Raw genomic sequence first — 22103 nt, forward strand, 5'->3', positions numbered from 1 at the left:
ATGAGGCTCTCTAGAAAGAGTGCCTTTTCGTTACCTGGCTGAGTGTGATGCAAAAAGACTGTAGGAACGGTAATGCTGTAAAAAGAAACATCTGAAGAAAACTGGTTCTGGAACAAATTTTAAACAAATGGTTTATTTTCTGCTTAGCCATGCTTAATCTGCAGTTGTAGTTATATAGTGTATACAGAATATATAGAATGGAAGGTGGATATTACTGTGAGCATGTGATCATGAAGTCAGTTATTTGATTTATGATTGCAAAATTCTCACTAGAAAGAAAATGCATATATTTTTATATCTGTATATTTGTGTATAAGCACATATTTGTTTTATAAATATGCATATCTTTATATTACTTAGACAACTACCTTCATGTCGATAACTTCTAATTCTACAGATTTGTTTTTCTTTAATTTAAATTGACTACTTTCTTTCCTGTGTTGTTTTTGCTTTTAGACCTGAGCTCTTCAGCTGGGATAAAGTTATAAAGATGTCCCCAGTTGAGAGACTGGAACATGCTTTCAGCATAGCCAAAAACCACTTGGGAATTGAAAAACTGTTGGATCCTGAAGGTGTGCTATACTTGTTTTTACTTGATTAGAAGTTTTGCTTTTGAGCTATTTTGGAAAAAAAAGTACTGACATTTACTATGAATACAAATTCCAGTAGTTTTGTGCAGTGATATTTTGTTTCAAGCTCTTGAATTTAGGATAAAAAGAATATAAATTTGTAGTGTTAAAGGTAAGTGCGAGCATGTGTATGCGTTAGCTTCCTGAATGTTAGGATTCAGATCGACTTGCCCTTCAGAGGCAGTATACAGGAAGGTACTGCTGGTACCCTATAGGGTGGGTTTTTTTGTTTGTTTGGGTTTTGTTTTGTTTTTAAAATTGCAAATGCTTGTGCTTTTTAGATGAAGTAGAGCAGTGTAGAATGAGTTAGCTTAAGAGCTCAACTTTTGTTGTTTACATCCATTGTGTACCTGTGAGTACTCACCCTGTTGGAGTGCTTGCTGGGAAACTTCTATGGCACCTTTCTAAAACCCTGAGCTGTCACTCTGCTTTGAAGTGAGCCTCCAAAGAATCATTCTGTATGAGAAGCGTTCAAACTATAGATTCAAGCACCACCTTCTTAAAAATTCATGTCAGCTGAATGGGTAGAATTCATAATCCCCATGGTATATGCACCTGAGTTTGTGGAAACTCTCTTCCATATTATAAGCCAGAAAGTGACCTGAACAATGCTAAGAGTAAGAATAGAGCATATGCTGAAGTGTTTGTTTATGGGGGATACTGTCCCAGAATTGCATTTTTTCTTGGAGGGTGCTCGAAAGTAGGTTTTTCAAAATAGTTGTTATTTCTCACTAACTTCAGCTTTGGGCTCTTAATCCAAAAAATCATGCCTTCTGATGTGAATTCACTTTCTATATAGAAAATGATTTTATATTTCTTCAGTTGCTTGTGCTGCTTTGCACATCAGTTATTCCAGTCACACCTGACCTTTTAACTTAAAGCTTACTAGAGGTTACTTAACAGGACAACCTGTTGTTTATACCAGTGTATGTGAAATCATAACTGTATTTTAGGTAATGATTTAGAAAAGCAGTCTCTTGATTTAATATACCCCCCCTTTTTTTTTTTTGATGCAGATGTTGCTGTACAGCTTCCAGACAAAAAGTCTATTATCATGTATTTAACCTCTTTGTTTGAGGTCCTTCCTAAGCAAGTTACCATGGAGGACATCCGTGAGGTGGAGACCCTTCCAAGGAGATACAAACAGGAATGTGAGGATGGAGAATTCAATGTACAGCAGGTATGTTTGTCATCAAAGTTTGGCTGGCTTTTTTTGAGTTGTAATTTTAGCTGGTCTTCAGGCTTGTTAGTTTTATCTGGAACGTGTTTTCTACCCTGTACAACACAGTTGGGAAGATAAGAAAAATCACAGCATTTTCTTCATGGTTGACTTCCATGGTGTCATCTTCCTTTTCCTTCTCTTCTGATTCCTGTTAAAAAGCCTGAGGTGGAAAGTTCCGTCTGTTTTATGCCTCTTTCTCCAGCCTATCTTTCTCATTTATCTTGGTGAGCTGCAGAGGGTGGCCCAAAATCTTCAACTGAGTTTGCAATGGGACTCTTACATTTGGCTGTTCGTGTTGTGGTAGAAGTGGTAGGTTTCGTTTGCTTTTGTTTCTGGGTGATCCACTGTTCTGTTTAATAAGCACAATTAAAATCGGCTTTTCTATGCAGATTCTTCTTCTTCTTCTTTTTTTTTTTTTTTAATGAAAGTTAATTGGTAGTGACTGTTGGCCACCAAAATGCACCCACCAATCAGTTTTAATGTCGTATGAGATATTGAAAGGGATCTCAATTGTTCTATTTTTAGTACCATTTGGGAAAGCATCTTCTTTGCATTTCTAAGGTGTCACTTTTCTCTTTGCTGCCTAGGCTGTAGGACTTGAAGAGCAGGGTAGTTCTAGAGCAGAGACTCCTAGCACAGTGACAGAGGTGGATATGGACTTGGATAGCTACCAAGTTGCTCTGGAAGAAGTCCTCACATGGTTGCTGTCAGCCGAAGATACATTTCGGGAACAGGAGGAAATATCTGATGATGTTGAGGAAGTCAAAGAACAATTTTCTACCCATGAAGTAAGATTTTCCTGAAAATTCTTTTGATTATGGGACAGGGCTATAGAACTTGCATTTCATAGTTCTTATCCAAAACCTGCCATTCTGTTTCTTTTGTCATGCTTTTCCTAAATTAAAAACACCTCTAACTGAATGTTCTTCTGTTGGTAAATGATAGTTTCTTGAAGGTGAAACATCTTTTTAGGAGAATTTACAGTGGAACATGCTTTGAAACTTGAATTTAGTTTGTCAACTTTCCATGGCCAGCGCACTGGTTTCTTTGTATTTATGATACAGGTTGATTCTCATTTCTCATTTCTCTACTGCCAACCGCTAAAAAGCCTGGTCAGCCCTATGTCGCTTGCTGTTAAATGATAGCAGTGCTGAAACTGATAATCAGGTCAGTTTAATTCAGTGGCCTCTCTCTCATGATTAGCATAGTTTATTCTAGAAACATGATGTGGTGGTGTTCCCAAATTATTCTTGTTTCCAAATTATTTTGTTTTGATTCTGTTCCAAATCTGAACAAATATTTTAGTGTTGCTAAAAGTTTCAAATGTCATGTTAGATGTTTTAGTTTTCCCCTTTGTCAGTTTGCTGTATATAATTCTGTTTAAAACCTGAATGATGATTGGTATGAAGAATATTTCTTTTGTGCTAGGGTTATAAAACCATAAATGAAAGGAAGAGATGTCTGGATTTTTGTTAAATACGTGGATTTTTAGCATTATTAACTCATAGCATTCTATTTGTTTTCTTGCAGTACATATTAGATTTTGTTCAACATGCTGTTGGCCATAGATAAATTTTGTTTTAATTTTCTTGGTACATTTGTTCCAAGGTTGTCTCCTAACCAAAAACTTTTTCTCTGAGGCAAAGTCAATTTTTATTCCTCAACTAGCTCTTTGTTTTACTGGCTTCAGAACTTTTGTAGCTCATGGGGAGTCCTCTAACAGAGAAATAGATCTGCCACGCTTGCACGTTTGATGATGTTGGCTCATTCTGCAACACTGGTGTTCTAAACAGAGTCAATTTATTAAGACTCTTACCAATTCATAAATTCCAGTTAGGAGCTCACAGATCATGGTGATGTGGCTGGTTGTACTTTTTCTAGGCTTTTATGATGGAGTTGACTGAGCACCAGAGCAGCGTAGGCAGTGTCCTGCAGGCTGGGAACCAACTGGTAGCACAGGGCAATCTGTCGCCAGAAGAGGAGTTTGAAATCCAGGAACAAATGCTGCTGCTGAACAACCGATGGGAAGAACTCAGGGTGGAAAGCATGGACAGGCAGTCCCGGTGAGTCCTACCACGCAACCTCTCCTAGGGTTGCAGGACCAGCCTCTGGCAATTACTGTGGCTCTGAGGAATTAGTCTGCATCCGTTTGTAGGATTTTTTCAGAATTTACTCTTCTGTTTTGTGACATGAAGTCCACCGTCTTTATACTCTCTGAGATGAACCAAAGGGAATCAATAAAACTGTTTTTGTACTCTTACATAAATATAAAAGTGTTTTTGTGACTCTTATGTAAGTGTACCAGACTAAATATATAGTATCTACATAGTAGTTACATAAATGTGTTTTGATATTGTTTCAGTAATCTAAGTTCTTAAATAAAACATTCAGTAAATGTGAATAGCTATGCGTGTTTACACAGCTAAGGAGTATTTTGAAGAGTTTTTCCCCACATATGGGTTATCAAGCTCAGAGCTGCACATCAAGAGAGAAAGTACATTTCATTGCAGCTCTCAGCAGAGCTTCTCTTAGCAGCAAATCCCAGTTGCAAGAAACAATTCCTATTTATAAATTGCATAATTCACTAACTTTTGTTGAGAAGGAAACAAGGAAACATAACTATGTTCTTTATGTTAATGGTAAACAATTTATTTGTTTGTACCTGACTGGTTTATGAATGGCTGTTTGTCTGTCTCTCCCTGAGTAACCACAGTTTAGTCTCTTTCTTTGGGAAAATACTTTCTGAAATGACTCTGCTTTGCTTCCCCCTCCTCCCTGCAGTCTGCATGACATGCTGATGGAGCTACAGAAGAAGCAATTGCAGCAGCTATCTGACTGGCTGACAGGCACTGAAGAACACATTCAGAAGATGGAGTCTCAGTTCTTAGCTGAAGATTTAGAGTCCCTTCAAAAACAGCTGGAAGAACACAAAGTAAAGCTTTTTGTGTGTTCTACACTACCTCTTCTATAGGAGAAATACTTGGAAGATCTGTAGGTTGGTGGGTTCCCTTAGCAGAGAAACTCGATTGGGTCAGAATCTGAACATGGCTATGTTTTGAGGGGCTGCATTTGATGTTTGGAAGGGGAGAATCGTAGGAAAGAAGAGAATTGGACATTTCTGGAAGTATTTTCTTATCTGAACACTTGAGCACTAATACCTATAGCAGCAGCTTTTGCAGCAGCTTTTTTTTTTATCTTCACCTCATGCAGGAAATGAGGCCTCTTCAAGTGAATTGTTGGTGTGAGGGAGAGTATGAAACACCTGGTGGACAAATTTGCCTCTAATGACTGACTGGCATTGCTAAAGCATGCTTGAATGTTTGCTGCTTAAAATAATGTGGGACCTAAACATAACAGGAAGGGCCTCCCAAGTTACTGAATCTAGTTCCTGCTATTACAGAGATTGCATCCTGAACGGGGTGCATAGTCGTTGCTTTCTGATATACACACCACTCTGGAATTGGTTTAACTCTCAGTTAAGTTTCTGGAGGGGAGTCCAGCCTTTCTAGCCTGCTCTGTTTTTGAAGAAGAAAGATGGCCTTTTGATACTTGTCATGGTTGCGGCTTTGGTTATTGTAGTCAGCGCTGAGGTTTGACCTTCTCCCCAGCATGGGGCGTACCTCACAGGGCAAGAACTGCTAAGTATTTTTAGTCTGTGTAACTTCCTGTTCCACATTTGTGTTCTTTCGTCAGTCTTGTTGTTCTTGGTGTTCATGGAGCAATTTAGGATATGCTGGGATGAAAACGATATTTATAGTAGTATACAGGTATATGTATGTCACAAAGATGTTTCAGAGGTAACTTTAACCATGGAATCTGTTCTTCTAGAAGTTGTATGAATATTTAAATAAGTTATTGCAAAATGATAGGAGCTGTATGCTTTTTGCAGTTGCTGTGTATCCTTTTGTGACTATTATCTTTGAACGTTATGACTGATATACCACCATCTATATACTTAGGTTATGAGATAATTTTAATGTCAATTATTAAAAGACAAATGTTCGTAGTGATTATTTTTTCCCCTTTCTGGCATGCCCTATGATACTTGCTTGTAGACAATAATATCTTTTTATAGAAACACTTAAGCTGTCTTAACTAGGGCAGCAGATATATAGAAAGTCAGTACAGTTGTTGTATGATTCTCCTAGTGAAGTATGTTACCAACATCTTAAAGCATATCTTCCTGTTTTCCAGCATTTTAACAGAATGGGTTTAGATTCATTTCTAGGAGTCTTTTGCTTGCACTTATTTGAATTGTGCAGTGATTTCCCCAGGGGTAAAGTATTTGCTGAACTGTTGAATCTTAAGTGCTTTGCCACAGCAAGTGTGTTAGTTACTGTGGCCAAAATAGCAGATTTGCGAAGTATTTAAAGTTCATAACCATTGATGTCATCTTCTAGAGCCTGCAGAGTGACCTAGAGATGGAACAAGTGAAGGTAAACTCCCTGACTCACATGGTTGTCATTGTTGATGAAAGCAGTGGGGAAGGTGCAACAGCTGTCCTGGAGGAACAGTTGCAGGTAAGATATTAGAGCTTTCTTTGAACTGTAATAGCAGGTACTCAAAATGTTTGCATGTAGTTGTTAAACAACAGTTTAATGTATAGAAAAATAATCTGTCTTAGAAAGCATTTTTAAAGCAATATTGACATAAAGATTTATTCAACTTTCTAAGGATGAAACCTGCAGAAGTGCCTCAGTGACTTTCAAGCCCAATCCCTGATTTGTCAATCTGCCTGTATCCTTAATGACTTTGGCACTTTGCAGTGTCTCCTTTCAGCAGTTTCATTAAAATGGGAAGATACATAGTACACTTTTACTTTTAACAACTCATTAAAAATTACCTACACAAATAAATGTGATGGAAAAGTATTTAAAGAAGTTATCAGAATTTATCAGAATAGCCTGTAACCTGAAATAAAGCATAGCGTCTGTGGAAAAATAGGATTTCTTGAAATAGAATTCATGCTAGTTTGTTTGCTCCTTTTGAAATCAATCAAAAATTTCACTGCCTTCTGTGAGAGCGGAGTTAAGACCGTAGGTGGATGTTCTTGAAAGCTTTAAGCCTTATGCTTTGTGCAATACAATAGTGGAAATTACCATGTAGAAAGAGGTTATGGTGAGGTAGAAATTGTACTTTTGAATATCTGATTTTGAGTTTCCTTGTGAGGCTCATGAGTATTTCTTGCTTTTTCTAGAGGCTTGGTGAGCGGTGGACAGCAGTTTGCCATTGGACTGAAGAACGACGACTCAAATTGCAAGAAATTCAGCTTTTATGGCAGGAACTGCTAGAAGAGCAGGTTAGTAGCTCTTCAGTTACCCAGAATGACTGACTGATTGGAAGTTCTCTGCACTTTTAGTTCTATGGAAACTGTGAAGCCAGTGAAGTTGCTAGGCCTCCAATAACATACTGTGGGGTGCAGCCACAAAAGCCACAACTCCTGTCTCAGCTGAGATCTGACTGATGTCTAATGAGTCAGGTTTCTCTGTGGTTTCAGATCTTGCCCAGAAAAATGAAGGACAGAATGAAAATCTGTGGCTTGTGAAATGGAGGCTGTTAGGATCTCAGGTGAGCCTAGAGCAGAGAAAGGGCAGGTAGCTGAGTGGATGAACTCTCTTATCTAATGCAGAAGAACAGCTGAAGTCTGGGTAAAAGCAACCTGGCTTTCTTCTTTTTACTTCTTTCTTTTTTTCTTCTCTTCTACAAGGAGAAACTGAACTGTTTGGTTACCCTACAAAGATGTTTGTGCGTGCCTCTGAGACGTGTGCTGTATTATTAGTGCGTATGTGTGTTTTTTGGTTTTTGTTTTCTTTTAGATATGCAGATTTGTATATATGGTAACTCTTGATAGGGATTAACAGCTCTCAATAAGAAAATAGCCTTGAAATACTAGATTTGTATAAAAGTTTGGGTTCCCCTCATTTCTTGTGGAGTAGAGTAGTTGTACAGCCCAAGAAAAGAATTTTCCTAAGTTTAAGCAAGAATGTTTATAACTCCTTACAAAATAATTTCCAAAGTAGCTATTTAATATTTTTATGAACATAGTCCTTTGAAAGTCTTGGGTTTTTTACTTATCTTATGTCATTGAATTTCACAGGTTGTATTATTTTAAAAATAATTTCTTTAATTTTCCCTGACTCTTTGTCTAACAAATTAATTCATAATGAACCCTGTGACCCTTTCTGGAAAATTTAATGGAGAAGTAATTGTATAAGAATGCAGGTATGATCATCTTGCCTTATGGAACTTATTTATGGAATGAAATTCTCTCAAATCTCTCGTCATAAAATTTTCCTGTCAAGTTAACCTCGAATACACTTCTCAAGCACACATTGGCATATAAAAGCATGATTCAGCTCTGTTAGATTTATGTGCCTTGGGCTAGACCTCGTTTTGTGACTCAGCTTAAAATGTTTAATTGGTTATCTTTTGAACTTTTTACTTAAATTGTTTTACTTTCTTAAATGATGGTATTTTTTTACTATAAACCATTGTTTAAACTCTGTAGCATACACAGATTGTTTAGGTGCTTGAGATGAGAGTAGAACAGCACCTGTGTAGTTGTTACTGTTAGGTAAAGCATAGTTTCTTTGACAGCGATGTTTTGTCTGCGCTTTGTTTTTATTCTTTTTGTTTTTGTTTTTGTCCCCCCCCCCCCCCCAATAAGTATTTGCAGAATACTGAAAAGTCAAATTTGCGGCTGGTGTGTCCTTGCTGTTAGAATCTGAACCTTGGGTCTATACTGTTTTATCCAATGCCATCTATCTATCTATCCATCTTTCTTGCTTTAAAATACTGCCTTGGCAAATATGTCTGTACATACAGAAAGTTGCATGCTAACACTTTCTGGCAACCCTGGACCAAGGTAGGACTCTGAGCTGAGAAATAAGGACTCTGAAAAAGCCTTGCTGTATGTCAAGATACATACTGCTCTCAGGTTCGAGGACCCTGTATGATTGTATTTCTGACCTCTTACATCCTTATGGTTTTCTCAGAAAAGACTATCCTTAGCTGTTCATTGACTGGGATTTTATTATAAAACTGTTGCAAGCGTCGTCTTCTGTTGGGGTTATTTTGCGTTCAGATTTGTTTTAAGTGATCTGTAATTGTATTGCTCTGAAAAACTGAAAAAACTTCCCCGGGGTTTTATTTAATGTAGAATGTCAGATATCAAGTGATGAGGAAGTAGAAGATTATTTTAGGTGATTCAGGTCAGCCTATGTTTGCATTTGTTGTTCAACTCTGAACAATGCATTTATTACTATCAGGTTTGAATTACAGATCTTTGCCTTTGAGAATTATCAAATGAACTAAAAAAAATTATAATATGAAACTAATCAAAAACTTTAATGCAAACATTTTAATAATAGAAAAGTACCTAAAAGATTTAGGTGTTATCACTTTTTCAATCCACTTAACCAAATAGAGAGTTGAGTAATAGTGATACATCAGCCTTCTTGTGGCTGCCTAGAAAATTTTTGGAAACCACATTGCCAAGTCAACATAATTCCTACCACTCAGGAAACAAATTCCTCAATCAGTGCCAGATATTTCTTAGCACTGTAATAATTATGTTTCAGTTTCCTACAGAGTTCTCTGACAGCTGAGTTGGCAGAAATTGATTGTATATGTTGAAGGGTTTTTAAGCTCCTCTCTTAAGCAGAAAATGTGCTGCCTGGGATGCCAACTTGATTTTTTCAGTGAGTACGTGGTGTTGTAATTTTGTTCTTCCAGCCTTATGGCATTCTCAACACCATCATATTTTGCTGTCTGTATGTTTTGCTTATTGGAAAACTATGCTAGCCTTAGGCCCAGAAGTTGCTGTAGCCAGTTCTGGGACAATTCAAAAAATATACAGCTAGACTGAGGAGCTGGTGACTCTTAAAAAGTATGGTTTTTTTTAATGAACATAAAGGTCTGGCTTCCAGTATCAAATTATTTTTCTTTATTTTTTATTTTTTTAAACAAGGAGGCGAAGCACTGTGCCAGTGACCACACAACTGAACTTGATTGGGGGGAAGTTAGTTGGGTATTGTAGTCTATGGAGGGTTAGATGGCTGTGCAGCAGCAGCAATTTGTTTTCACTTTGTTTGGTGCAACATAATGTAAAACACACTAAATGCTTCCTGACATTTCATGCCAGTTATTGCTGGAGTTGCCATAGGAGTGCTGTCTGAAGTAAGGCTCAGGACAGATTTCCTACAAGAAAGGAGCCCTGAACTGGTACTAGCCAAAGCTGGCCATCCCAGCTTTCAGTAGTTAATGAGACAGTGTTTGCTAAAGTTATTTTGCAATTGGAAGTAGGTGTAATGAACAAGGTGGTAATTGATAAACATCTGAGTCTGTGACTGACTGGACTAAAAGAGCTCAGAATTAGCATTGATGTAGCTTCTGCAAGAAGACAGTTTGTAACAGCTGGTTCTGAATCACAGAGGAAGAAGAGAGGAGAATGAAAGAAGGCATATAGACTGTCTTGCTGCATTTTTAAGTCCTCGGTCAGCTTTTGGTGGATATCTGGTCTATGTTGTTAACTTTGCGGAGTAGGGGGGTTGGGGGAGGGCTCTGAAATTGAGAAATGATTTTGCTGAAATTTTTGTGCTGAAAAGTATTACTTAGCTCTCCTCTGATCTGATTTTTTTGTTTCCATCTATGTAGTGTTCTTGTTAATGCTAACTGAAATTCCTGCATGTAAGGATTGCAGAACCATGCTTTGATTAAATGCAAAGATCTTAAAGAAATTTATCATTAGCTGTTTGCAAAACTTGTTATGTTCTTGTGCTATTTCCCTTATGATCTGCAGTGCTTATTGAAAGCTTGGTTAACAGAGAAAGAAGAGGCTTTAAATAAGGTCCAAACAAGCAACTTCAAAGATCAAACAGACCTGAGCGTGAATGTTCGAAAACTGGCAGTGAGTATTGCTATCCTGGTCCATCCTATCAAATTTGAGAGAATGCATGAATAGCAAGTTGTTAATTTGGCTCCAGTAGGAGCTGTGAGTACACTGTATCTTTGGAAGCCAGGTCCAAATTCTCTCCTTGCTAGATTCTTTGACTTGAATTTTTAAAATTTGTATGACACTTGCTCCTTGGCCATTCTAGGTTGGTGTGCCATACTTTGGATAGCTGCCCTGTGCGTTTGACAGGGCTTGGGGTTTCCTGAAGACCACCAGTCAGCTGTATTTTTCAGAGCTTTTGGTACATTAGTGCAGCTTCTGCCTACACTAATCATTTGAAACTGTTACTCAGGAATTACTGCTGGTTGGTCTAGTAGCTAATTTGGGCGTGTGCTCTTTTTGAGAGTTTCTTTTAGTGCTTTGTTACACAAGAAAACTGTTTTGAAACCTATGATGTGTCTAGCTCAGGCAGTATGTTTTTTCATGGAAATAAAAGCTAAAAAATGGCAGAATACTTTATCTTTTTTTAATATTTTCCTTTTAATTTCAGATTTTGAAAGAGGACATGGGCATGAAGTGGCAAACACTAGATCAACTGAATGAGATAGGTCAGGATGTGGCCCAAATCCTTGGGAATAAGAGAGCATCCAAGAAAATCAATCATGATCAAGAGGAACTGACTCAGAGGTGGGACAGTCTGGTTCAGAAGTTAGAGGATTACTCCAACCAGGTATCTAACAATGTTCTGTTACTTTTTAGTTGTGTAGATGTCTGTCTGTATTCCCACAAACTTCATTGATACTATCAGCAAAGTTGCCCAGGCAAGTTTTTGGCATCAGACTAGAGATAGCTAAGTTTGTTCACATGAGGCTGACTTTATTTGCTGAGAAGGCTGTCTGGGCTTTTTGGACTTCAAAACCCCAAGTTATTAACCTAGCTAGTTCTATTGCTCCTTTCTTCCAAAGATTAAGCTTTACTTTTCTGATGACCAAAGCAGGCTTACCATGTGTTATCAGTCAGTGCGAATGCTGTAAATGTTTTAAGAGTGTTGGATTAAATCTCATACTTAAGCAAACAAACAAAAAATGGGGTGGGAGAGGAACCCACCACCAACAATACCCAGAATGGATAAATATATGGGAGTCATACAAGCATTTATGCTCTGTGACTATGTTTTCTCATCTGTTGAAAATAGGATAATTTTTTGTTTGACATGCAATGATGATAGCCAAACTGTATTGTTAAATGTTTCAGCCATCCAGCTTTAACTTTTTTCTTGCATTTGAGTTGAAGCACTTGGCAGTGCCAGATCCTGTCTTCATCCTGTTACTCCCCCTAAGTCTCAAGTCTCTAGTTGAACTGAGAATTTTGATGCTTTGTTCTCATCTGTAAAATGAGAATAACAATATTTTTCTTTAGAGTGCTTTGGCATCTATGATAAAAAATGCTGCATGAAGTCTGGGTGCATTCACTTGTATAAGTGAATGAATGGCCTTTTATGACTGATGAGTAAAATTAACTAAGCAAAAGCAATTCACAGATAGTGTGCATTAGAAATGGTATTTAACCCCTTTTGGTAAATCATTTTGTATAGGTAACTCAAGCAGTAGGAAGTATAGGGATGTCACAGGTTTCACAGAAGACCGCTGCAGAAGCAGCGTTACTGAAGGAACAGGCACTGGTTAAACAATCCAGACAGGAGTTGCCCCCACCACCACCCCCAAAGAAAAGACAAATCCCAGGGGACAGCGAAGCAAAGAAAAAGTGAGTATATATCACTGCCGTTTTTCCTCTTTCTCACCGGTTACTACATGGACTTACTTCTCGTAGGTTTTTTTGTTTGAATCTTCTTTTATGCAAGTGAGGCATACTTAAGCTGCAATTGTGAGGTAGGATTTGGGGAGGGGGAAGGGAATGTTACATGCAGCCTTGTTTTTTAGAGCAACAAAACCCTGCATCTACCATTAATTTCAAAGGAAACTAGATGTTTTATGTCTCAAAAAAAAGCAGTTCTTCAGCTCTTTGTACCTCAGTTTGTTGAAGGATAGTATTAATCATATTTACTTTGTTTTGGAAAGGCATCTCTGCATCTTTGGATAAAAAGTGGTATGAAAGTGCTAAGTATTTTGATTTATTTATTATTCCTTTCTATTCTCCATAAAATATATGGGAGAAACTGTCTGCGCAAAAAAGCTCAGAAGCCTGTCCCATGTCCCTGGTATTTCATAAGAACAGCATTACAGTGATGTCTCCTTTCACAGGTATCTCTGGAGTGGCTGTTTGCTTTTTGTGTTTGTCTGAGAAAATCAACATTTCTTTGAAATGTCAGTAGTTCATACCGTTGGGACATTGTTCAGGGAGATTGGAGAGAGCACAGCAACGCCCTGCTCTTCATGCAGCCAAGTGATGTGTGTTTGCATAATGAAGAAGAGCTGCTCTTCTCATTTGTTTTTCGGAGAAGGAATGGAGGTTCGAAGGCAGGAGGAGCTTGACCAAAGTTTCGTGATCAGTTTAGAGAAGCAGAACCCTGTTAAGAACCTCTGAGCCCTGGGGCTCCCAATGTAATAACACAGGAAGCAGCCCATCCGTCCTTTCTTTATCACTCATGAGTTGTAGAAACTATTATAAACTTTGAAAGCAGAAGTGATTTTGATCATTATCTTTTTCTAGTGCTAAGACTGTATTGGAATGCAGTCGGATAAAATAGGTTGAACTTTCATCTGCTGTTTTTGCCTCTTCTCTGCAACTCATGTTGAAACCAGCAAATGAACAATAACTAGAATCTTGCAGGTTTTTCCTGACATCTTTCCGCGTGACTTCTGTAACTGTTGGCAGGCTGTTATTCTGCGTTAGAGTTTAGACTGTGTTAAGCAGTCTAATTCTAATATGGCCTGACTTCTAGTTCATGTAGTATATCTGCTTTGTCCTTTTCTCCAAAGCTGCATAGAGTATTGATTAATTTTGGATTTTTTTTTTTTTTGGTGGTGGAGGATTTTGGTTTAAAAGAAGATTTTAAGCATGAGAAATTTATGTTAGAATAGATAAATCCAACTATAGTAAAAAAACCTTAAGCTATAAGTTAATCCTCAGTCAGCTAAGCATTCAGAAAAGTTTGTCTGCTGTCATTGCCATAAGTACTAAAGCTGGTAGCTCTTTCTTCAGTCTAAATAGTGTTGCAGATATTTACAAAATCTAAAAAAAAAAATAATCCTTATTTATCCTGTTCCTGAGATTTAGTTTACTACTTTAAAAATACTTAGCACTGAGGGATGTCTTTTGTGATATGTTAAAAGAAACAGTAATCATTTGCATGAAGATTAAAAAAAAGAAAGAAAGAAAGAAATCGTACCAGGTCCTCTCAGTTTGTTCAGAGAGGCTAATGCCACTGACATTTTTTACTATGGCAACTTATTGAAAGTCTGTCCATGTTTTAAAGCCTGTGAGTAGTAATATGAGAAACATGAATGTTATGTGCGCAGCCTTACTTTTTGGGGATTGAGGAATGTGCTGGACTTTAGGACTTTTGATTTTTAAGACAGAGTGACTGAATAGGGGAAAATGACCAAAAAAAAAAAAAAAAAAGTCTGACCTTTTAAACTAGGTTTGATGCTGAAAGTGCTGAGCTGTTGAACTGGATTTCAAAATCAAAAGCTGCCATTCAGGCCACAGACATCAAAGAGTACAAGAAGATGAGAGAGACTTCAAACATGAAAGAAAAGTTGAAGGTAAATGGGGAGATGGAGGATGTTCCAATGAATAGTATATTTTGTCACTTTAAGCTGGCTGTCAGCTGGAGGTGTGGGCTGATCCAAATGCTTCATGGGGATTAAGTCTGTTTTGTTAAATAGTTTCAGAACTGGACAGCATGGAAGGCTCGGACCAGCTGGTCACAGCCTTTTGTTGGTTCTGGGCTGCACAGTGCACAGAAAACTTTAAAAACATATATTGCTAATATTACCTTTGGAGTTCTGAGGAATGAGTGTTTTGATGATTATTATGTTCTCCACAAAGCAGCTTTGTTTGGCTTCATGTTTCACAGTTGAAGATGGATCTGACTGAAGCTACCTTTATGTAATTTTGACAGAGATGGGCCAATGGGCTGCTCAGAAACCCCTTGAATCATGCAGTGACACTCTGCAAACCTTATACCACCCAGGGTCCAAGGTGGTTTCTTACTATAATCTTTGAATACCTTGTTGCTTACTATTAATTTCAGAAAAAACCTTGATAGTTAGAACTATGCACAGTAGTAGTGACCTGCGAGCAGAACACATAATTTTACAGGATCCTGTGGGAGCTGTGAAATAACCACTTCTGTCTTGGATTCCTTCTGTTTCAGGAATGCATTCTTGCCTTTTTTGGTCCTTGAGCACGCTTCATTAGTAAAGGCTTATGGGAGCATTAGCAGGTCCTGAATCTGCTTTTGAAATCAATGGCAATATTAAAAAATATCTATAAAGAGTGCTCAGTGTTCTTCTCAGTGCTCTAGTGCAAAATGGTGCCAGTAGGAATGTTTGGAATGATAGTGCTATTGGATATAAAAAACAAAACAATCCAATAACTTATTTATAGAGCTGTATGAATGTTTGTAGCTCTTTATAAAACAGGCTCAAAGACAAGACTTGAACACCAGGTTCCCATGAACAGCACTGTTTTTAAGTGGTTGGGCCCTAGGTGGGTAGGACTGTTTGTTCTTCCCAGTTTGCAAGTAAATGCATGCTTCTTCTGCATTTAGTGTAGGAAGTCTAGACCAGAGTGATGACCCTGAACATTAGTTTCAAAGGGCTTTTAATCTGGAGATACATTTTGTTGCTATCTGAGAGGGCATCTGAAGTTGTGGCCATTATGGCCAAGGAACTTTTCTTTCCTATGGGTGTGTGTTCTTCCTCTTGGCTCACACAGGAATATTCACCAATACAAATACCTTGAGGGGGAATTTGTTCCTCTGAAAATCTTGGTAGGGACATAAGATTTTCCTCACTAGTTCTTTGTCATGAAGAATAGTGAAGCACTAGATATGAACAAAATGGAGTACTAGTGGGCTGTAGTTCTTGCTAGCTGGCCCTGTAGGTAACAGGTTGTTGTTTGCTTCTGCTGGAAATCTCAGTAGGGAATGCAGATGAAGGTACTGGGGGGAAAAAAAGGTCCTTTCTCAAGTGGTTTATATCATATAATTACAATTTTTGGTCAAGAATGACATATTTGAATGAGAGTCACAATACCTGATTTTATTTACCAGGATCTCCAACTTTTTTTTTTTTAATTCCTGGTGTCACTATACTAATCTCTTGCTTGGCTTTTGTGAGAGCTAGCTCCTTGCAAGCAGAGAGCTAACACATATTTTAGAAAGTGCTTTATCCAAGAAACCTAGAATGTATTTTGGGTGGTAGTGGGATAATACATGTTACTGGAAAGAAAAGTCAAGAAAAATGGCACTTTCTGAAACTATTCTTTTGGGGTTCCAATTTGTAGGTAATAGAAAAAGAAATGATTGAAAAAAGCCCAAAGTTAGATGAACTGAAACGAAGTGGACAGATTCTTTTGGATCAAATGGGAACGGGTAAGAGACTTGAAGGTTTTCCTGTTTTGTGATTTAATTACATGAGTTGCTGGGGAAAAAATAATGAAATATTCTATCTCCAATGGAGCATTCCGATATATTCCTTCTCTTTACCTCCATTTACTTTCTGTTAGAGGAAAGAAAAGATGTCATTTACTGGTAAGGCTTATGGAAAAACAATATTAATATTCTTTGTTTAGTGTGTGTGTTTCTTCCTTCATTTGCAACCTAAGGGTTATTTTTATTGAAACAGAAATAATTATATGAAATGGTAGTTGTGTGCTTTTGAGGGAAGGAGTTGGTTTTATTTTAAATCATGCAGAGAATTTAAGTATAAGACTTTCAAATGTAACTGCCTTAAAGATGTGGAAATTTTGAAGCCAAACATAAGTTGGACAATGTGTATTTCTCTCTCTCTCTCTTCCCCCCTCCCCCCTTAGTTTTCTCTATTTTTGTAAAAACTGTCAGTATGTTTTGATGATGTAGTCACAACTCGTGGTACGAAGGCAAGAGAAGCCTACATGCTTGAGGGAATGATTGACTGTTAATTAAAATACCTATCCCTGGAAACTTATAATTAACATCAGTGAAAGCTGAATCTTTAAGCTTTGCCAAAATTTGCTTCCAAAATATGACAAATGTCTGTCAGTGAAATGCGACATTCTCTGTAAAAGAGCTGTATAGATAATCTGCAGACGGTCTTTCAGGTCTGCCATGCGTTTGGCCTCTGGTGAACTCACTGCAACTGATAATGTTTGGTGAGATGAAAAGGTGATGTCTCTTTGTTCAGCGTACTGACCAGCATGCCTTTTTTTTTTTTAGAAAATGTTGTTTTCTATTGGATTTCCCAACTGTCAGATTTTCTTCTGGCCAGCACCTGTGCCAGGATACCTTGATCTGCTGAGTATCTCCAGTCCTCTCCTGCTTGTCTGCTATAGCTGAAGCTTTTTGCTTTCGTGCTGGCCTGGGTGTCTGTTCACAGTGGGTGCCATTGCCCTAAAGCTGATGGTTGGAAGACACTGATTTGACCTGGAGTTTGGATTATAAAAAAAAATATATTTTTATTTTTCTCTCTCCTCCAGCTGTGATGTATTGTGGCTATATGAGCAGTATCCAACCATAATGAGAAATGTATAGTTCAAATTTGGCTTTTATCAGAGGGGGGAAAAAAAACCCCACAGAAATCACTTCCTGATGTTTTATGTCTCGGGATCCATAGAAAATAAGGCATAGGAAACTGATCTACAGCCTGCAGCTTTGTCAGCCTCTACTAGTATGTTTTCTCCAACTCAGAGTAACAGTCTTTCTATCCAAAACCAGGCCCAGCTGTAACGTGTGCAGTAATGTACAGCACAGGCATATATGTGTATACATTCATTTATATCACGGGGCATGTACAGGCTGTGCAGTTATGGCAATTGACCTATCATTGTGAGCTTGCTCTTGTTATGTGGCTTGTTGGTTGCAGACTCCATATGAATCTCTTCCCTATGCCCCAATCTAAAGGACAGAGATGATAAATTCAAAAGTGGTAGCTTGAAACAGCATCTTCATCAGAAAATTGCAATAGTAAGAATGTACTGTTGAATGCACACTGCATTGAAATTTCTTCACATAGGCAAAATCATCAGTTACTTTTGCCACCTGAGAGAATAAAAGAACAAGGAATGCATGTGGGTGGGAAGTCTGTTCACTTATACTGCTACATCCTCAAGTATTGCATTGATTAGTCAAAAAGATGGTATAGAAAGTTCTTCATGTAGTCTCTGTGAGCTGAAAATAACCTTGTGTTTTGTCATGTTGCTTTTGTAGCTATTCGTATTACCTAGTTATTGATCATGTCTGCATACAGTGTGGTATTGTTAGGCATTTTTCCTCTCTCTCCCAGGCTGGCCCTGTAGGATTTCCATCCACCTTTTCCATAAACTTACTAATGCTTTCCAACTTGCTGCTTCTCTCTATCTCTTTCTTTTCTTTTTTTCTTTTTTTTTTTTGATGATTGTAGACTCAGCAAAGAAAATAATTCCTTGGATGCCCACTACTAGAATAAAGCTTATTTGATGTATATCTACATATCAAAATTTAAATACAAATCACGATGGTGAAGAAAGCCAGGTGGTGAAGAGAATCATGATGGTGAAGAAAGTCAGCTCTCATTATAAACTGCAAAGTTTTCAAAGGGATAGAATGAAAATGGGATGTTTCACTTGCTCTTCCTTCCACTATCAATGTGGAGATAAAAAGCCAAAACACTGCTAATAATAAGTACAGTTTTATGGATGGCTGACTTGGAAGCAAAGCATTTTGGATGTTAATGCAAATGTGTGCCTGTATCTGGAGAGTGGAATGGTTAAATTCTTGTTAATCAAAATATACTGTGGTTAAGGTAACAATTTATATAATCTTTTTAGAGGGACTTTCTACAGAGGATATAAGAAGCACAATGGAGAAAGTATTGTCAGGGTGGAAAGAAGTGATTCAACATCTGGAGGAAGTGGCCAGAAAGATAAAATACCAGGAGGACATAAATGCTTACTTTAGGGAAATGGGTGAACTTGAGAAGACTGTAATTGAAAAGGAGGTCTGGCTTAAAAATGACACTTCTTCAGCATCCCAACCTTCAACAGTCCTAAAAGACTTATGTCAGGTAAGTCTGGCAAAACTTGTTAATTTTGATAGGAAGCTACTGGTAGCACAGAATACCCCAGAGGAGCTTAGCCTGATCAGTAAGGAAACTTAGAATTCCTGAGGTGTCTGGAGCACCAAATTTGACTGGAGGATTTCGATACCTGTGTCTCAGAAGTACTTTTAAATTGTTGCCCTAATAATACAGAATAGCTTAGCTGTGGTACCTTACCTTGTTAATAGAAAGATTTCATAAGTGTGTAATTTGGTTTTGTTTTTAATTTTTTGCAGCAGGAGGTAACTCATCTCGTAAGCTTGAACCCTCAGTTAGAACACCTGAAAGCCACCTGCAAGATGCTCACCTCTCAGTCTGTGCCTCCAAATTTTATTCAGGAGAGCTTGAATGTTTTTCTTGATCGCTTCAAGCTGACTAGTCAGAAACTGGAGGAACGTCACCAGCAGCTGAAGAAAGGTAAATATTCTTTTACATAAGTTACCCTGATGATTGTGTTCTGATTTTTTTTCTTCCCTCTAAAAATAATTTTTTTGATATCTCAATGAGCAGTCTTATGTTCTCAGAGCCTCTACACACTAGAGGTGCTTAGTACTGGTATTTTATGACACATAGGAAATCACACAATTGGAGTGAAAGTGTTGTCCAGAGTTTATAGCTGCTTATATAAGACACTAACTTTTTTGAGTTTTTTTTTTTTTTTAATTTTATATTCTATTTTTCCCTTTTAGCCACAATATATGGTGGCCCTTTTTGAAAGTGTATTTGGATCATTAGTTTGCATCACTTGATTATGATATATTGTCAAAGGCTTACTATTAGAGATTTCCAAATGCGTCTGGGAATGAAGTTGCAGAGAGGGAATGCTAAAATGCAGCTAAAGAGGTAGTGCAAGGTTGGTTGGTTGTTTTTCCCCTAAGTGAGGGGGTATTTTTGAACACTATATTCATATTTTTGTTGAGGGCTTTTCATCCCAGTTTCCAACTGGACTCTCCTGGAATAATATTTATAATAGTTGAAACAAAAATGGCAAATCTGAGTGGTTCTTTCTGGCATTGTTTTTTGTTGACTAGTGGGAGGTGTCTGTTGCATGAAGATAGTCAGAACTGTGAGCTATGCTGGGAGACATAGGTCCGTTAATGATTTCTATTAGGGACATTACAAATTAAAAGTGAGGGATGAATTGTTTAGGAAACATATAACTTTATTGTAGATAACTGGTTGGTAAAATAACAATTCTCCAATTCCCCTAAACTATAAACTAATACATAAATTACAGTATTCTCTCAAAAAAAAAAATCATAATATGAAAGTGATGCTATTAAGTTACTTTGTTTTTTTTAAAAAGTCTTACGGTTACCCTGTGCATCTCTATCTCTGTTGTCTTGCCTTTTCCCTTTTTCTGGCAAGCACTGTCGTGTTTTTGTGTTTATTGCATTTGTGATATCCTTATCAAGTGCAATTGATGTGCAAAGTAAGAAAGCATGATGTTGGCCAGACTGACAAATTTGTTCTCAGGCCCTGGAGGAAAAAAAGCTAGCTCCTTGTTCATTTTATATCTATACAATCTATATATCAATAGTCTTGTTTTGATTTTCAGAGCTTATATTTTTACATGCATATCCATGTTCTTGTATGAGTAATAATAAGTATGTTTATTGTGTAAAATATCTTCAGCATTTGAAGAGATGGAGGAATTGCTTGTGTTTCTGTATGAAATGCAGTCAAAAGCCAACTGCATCTTTTTCATTTTGTTCCTCAGGGAGTGATCCAATGTCTGCTGAAGTTGGCAGAAACACTTCAGTCAGCTTCTGTAGGCATTGGTGCTGGCCTTAGGGATTCAATTTGCAATACCTCCCCTCTCTTTGCAGTTCATCTGACTAATTACCAAACATCCCAGGTATAAGATGAGAAATGAGTAAAGTAATAAAAAACCCTCTAAGCTGAACTACATTTCAGTTGAATTTAAATGCTGTATTTAGCATGAACTTTGTTATTACTGAAAATGGAATTTTGAAATCCTTTGAAAATGTTCTGTGTGGCTGTTTGATAGAAAGGTAGTACAGGTGTGATAGGGTTACAGAATGATCTTCCTATATGCTGTTATTAAAGTTATTCAGATAGCACCTGATTACAGGAATTCAATGAGTTTTCAGAGTTTTGCCACTGATTCCACTAGACTTTGGATCAGGCTGACAAAATCTTTTTATTCACCTGAAAGAAACTGGTATCACCTTACCTCCTATGTGCACCTTGCAAAATACATTGTCCCCTACTGTTATGCAATGATTATGCAAGGACACAACATTCCTGAAACTACATTTAATGAATTAGCAAAACATATTTAAGGTGGATGATACAGGTTGAAGAGCTGTGTGTGCCTCGGGCACTACAGAAAAAATAATACTAGAAATAAAAAATGGCAGAGGAAGAGAACCTTGTAAAATTGAAATGTTCATGTGAAATTTTCTTTCACAGCTTTGTTGAGCTCATTAGTCATACGTAATTCCTTTTGGAAATTTCATCTTTGAAGTTATTTGGCATTTGGCTTGCTTTTCAGGCACATTCTGCTTGGCTTTTTGTTACATTAAAATTTCATTATGAGCATCCAAACCAGGCATGCTGGCTTCTGATGGATTTTAAATGTAGTGCATGAAATATGTAGCTCTGTTAATATTTTACAGTTGAACGTCAAGAGCATAGACCTATTAGGAAACTCTTTACTTCGTTTTCATTTTATGTTTCTGAGGAATTAGAGGAAGCATTTTGCTAATGGCCCCATATGGAGGAGCAGTAACACATTTTTTTCCCCCTTTTCTGTGTGTAATAAAAATAGCTTCAATTACTAAATTATTAGGTCGTCTATGTAATGCATTGCACAAGGCCTGAGTGCTTCAATTACATCAGTACAGGAAACTGTATGAGTGACATATCTGCTTGGCATGCTCAAATTACAGGATATACTTTCATTCTTGCTGTTTGGAATAATTATTTCATGTCTGTTTTGACTTAGTTCATATATTTTGATTAAACTTATTGGTATTGTGTATTTCAGTAGATTATTAGATGATGTGATTAAAATATTCTTTATTTTTTTCATGCCACGCATCACTTGAGGCAGTATATTTGAACCACTTATTACTTGGTAAAAACATCTTACA

General features: G+C 37.4%; 1 protein-coding gene across 1 annotated transcript in view; it reads left to right on the plus strand.

The window, feature by feature from the left end:
• Positions 1-22103, plus strand: part of UTRN (utrophin) — a 401902-nt gene that overhangs the window by 85653 nt on the left and 294146 nt on the right. Inside the window, exons 8-21 of the mRNA XM_067293529.1 lie at positions 457-572; positions 1646-1809; positions 2439-2639; positions 3733-3914; positions 4633-4783; positions 6252-6371; positions 7049-7150; positions 10652-10759; positions 11295-11474; positions 12339-12508; positions 14346-14469; positions 16217-16304; positions 18716-18951; positions 19221-19401. Of these exons, the coding sequence (XP_067149630.1) occupies positions 457-572; positions 1646-1809; positions 2439-2639; positions 3733-3914; positions 4633-4783; positions 6252-6371; positions 7049-7150; positions 10652-10759; positions 11295-11474; positions 12339-12508; positions 14346-14469; positions 16217-16304; positions 18716-18951; positions 19221-19401 (2123 nt within the window). The remainder of the gene's footprint in view (positions 1-456; positions 573-1645; positions 1810-2438; positions 2640-3732; positions 3915-4632; positions 4784-6251; positions 6372-7048; positions 7151-10651; positions 10760-11294; positions 11475-12338; positions 12509-14345; positions 14470-16216; positions 16305-18715; positions 18952-19220; positions 19402-22103) is intronic.

This window comes from Apteryx mantelli, chromosome 3 (assembly GCF_036417845.1).
Source record: "Apteryx mantelli isolate bAptMan1 chromosome 3, bAptMan1.hap1, whole genome shotgun sequence".
Taxonomy (NCBI): Eukaryota; Metazoa; Chordata; class Aves; order Apterygiformes; family Apterygidae; genus Apteryx; species Apteryx mantelli.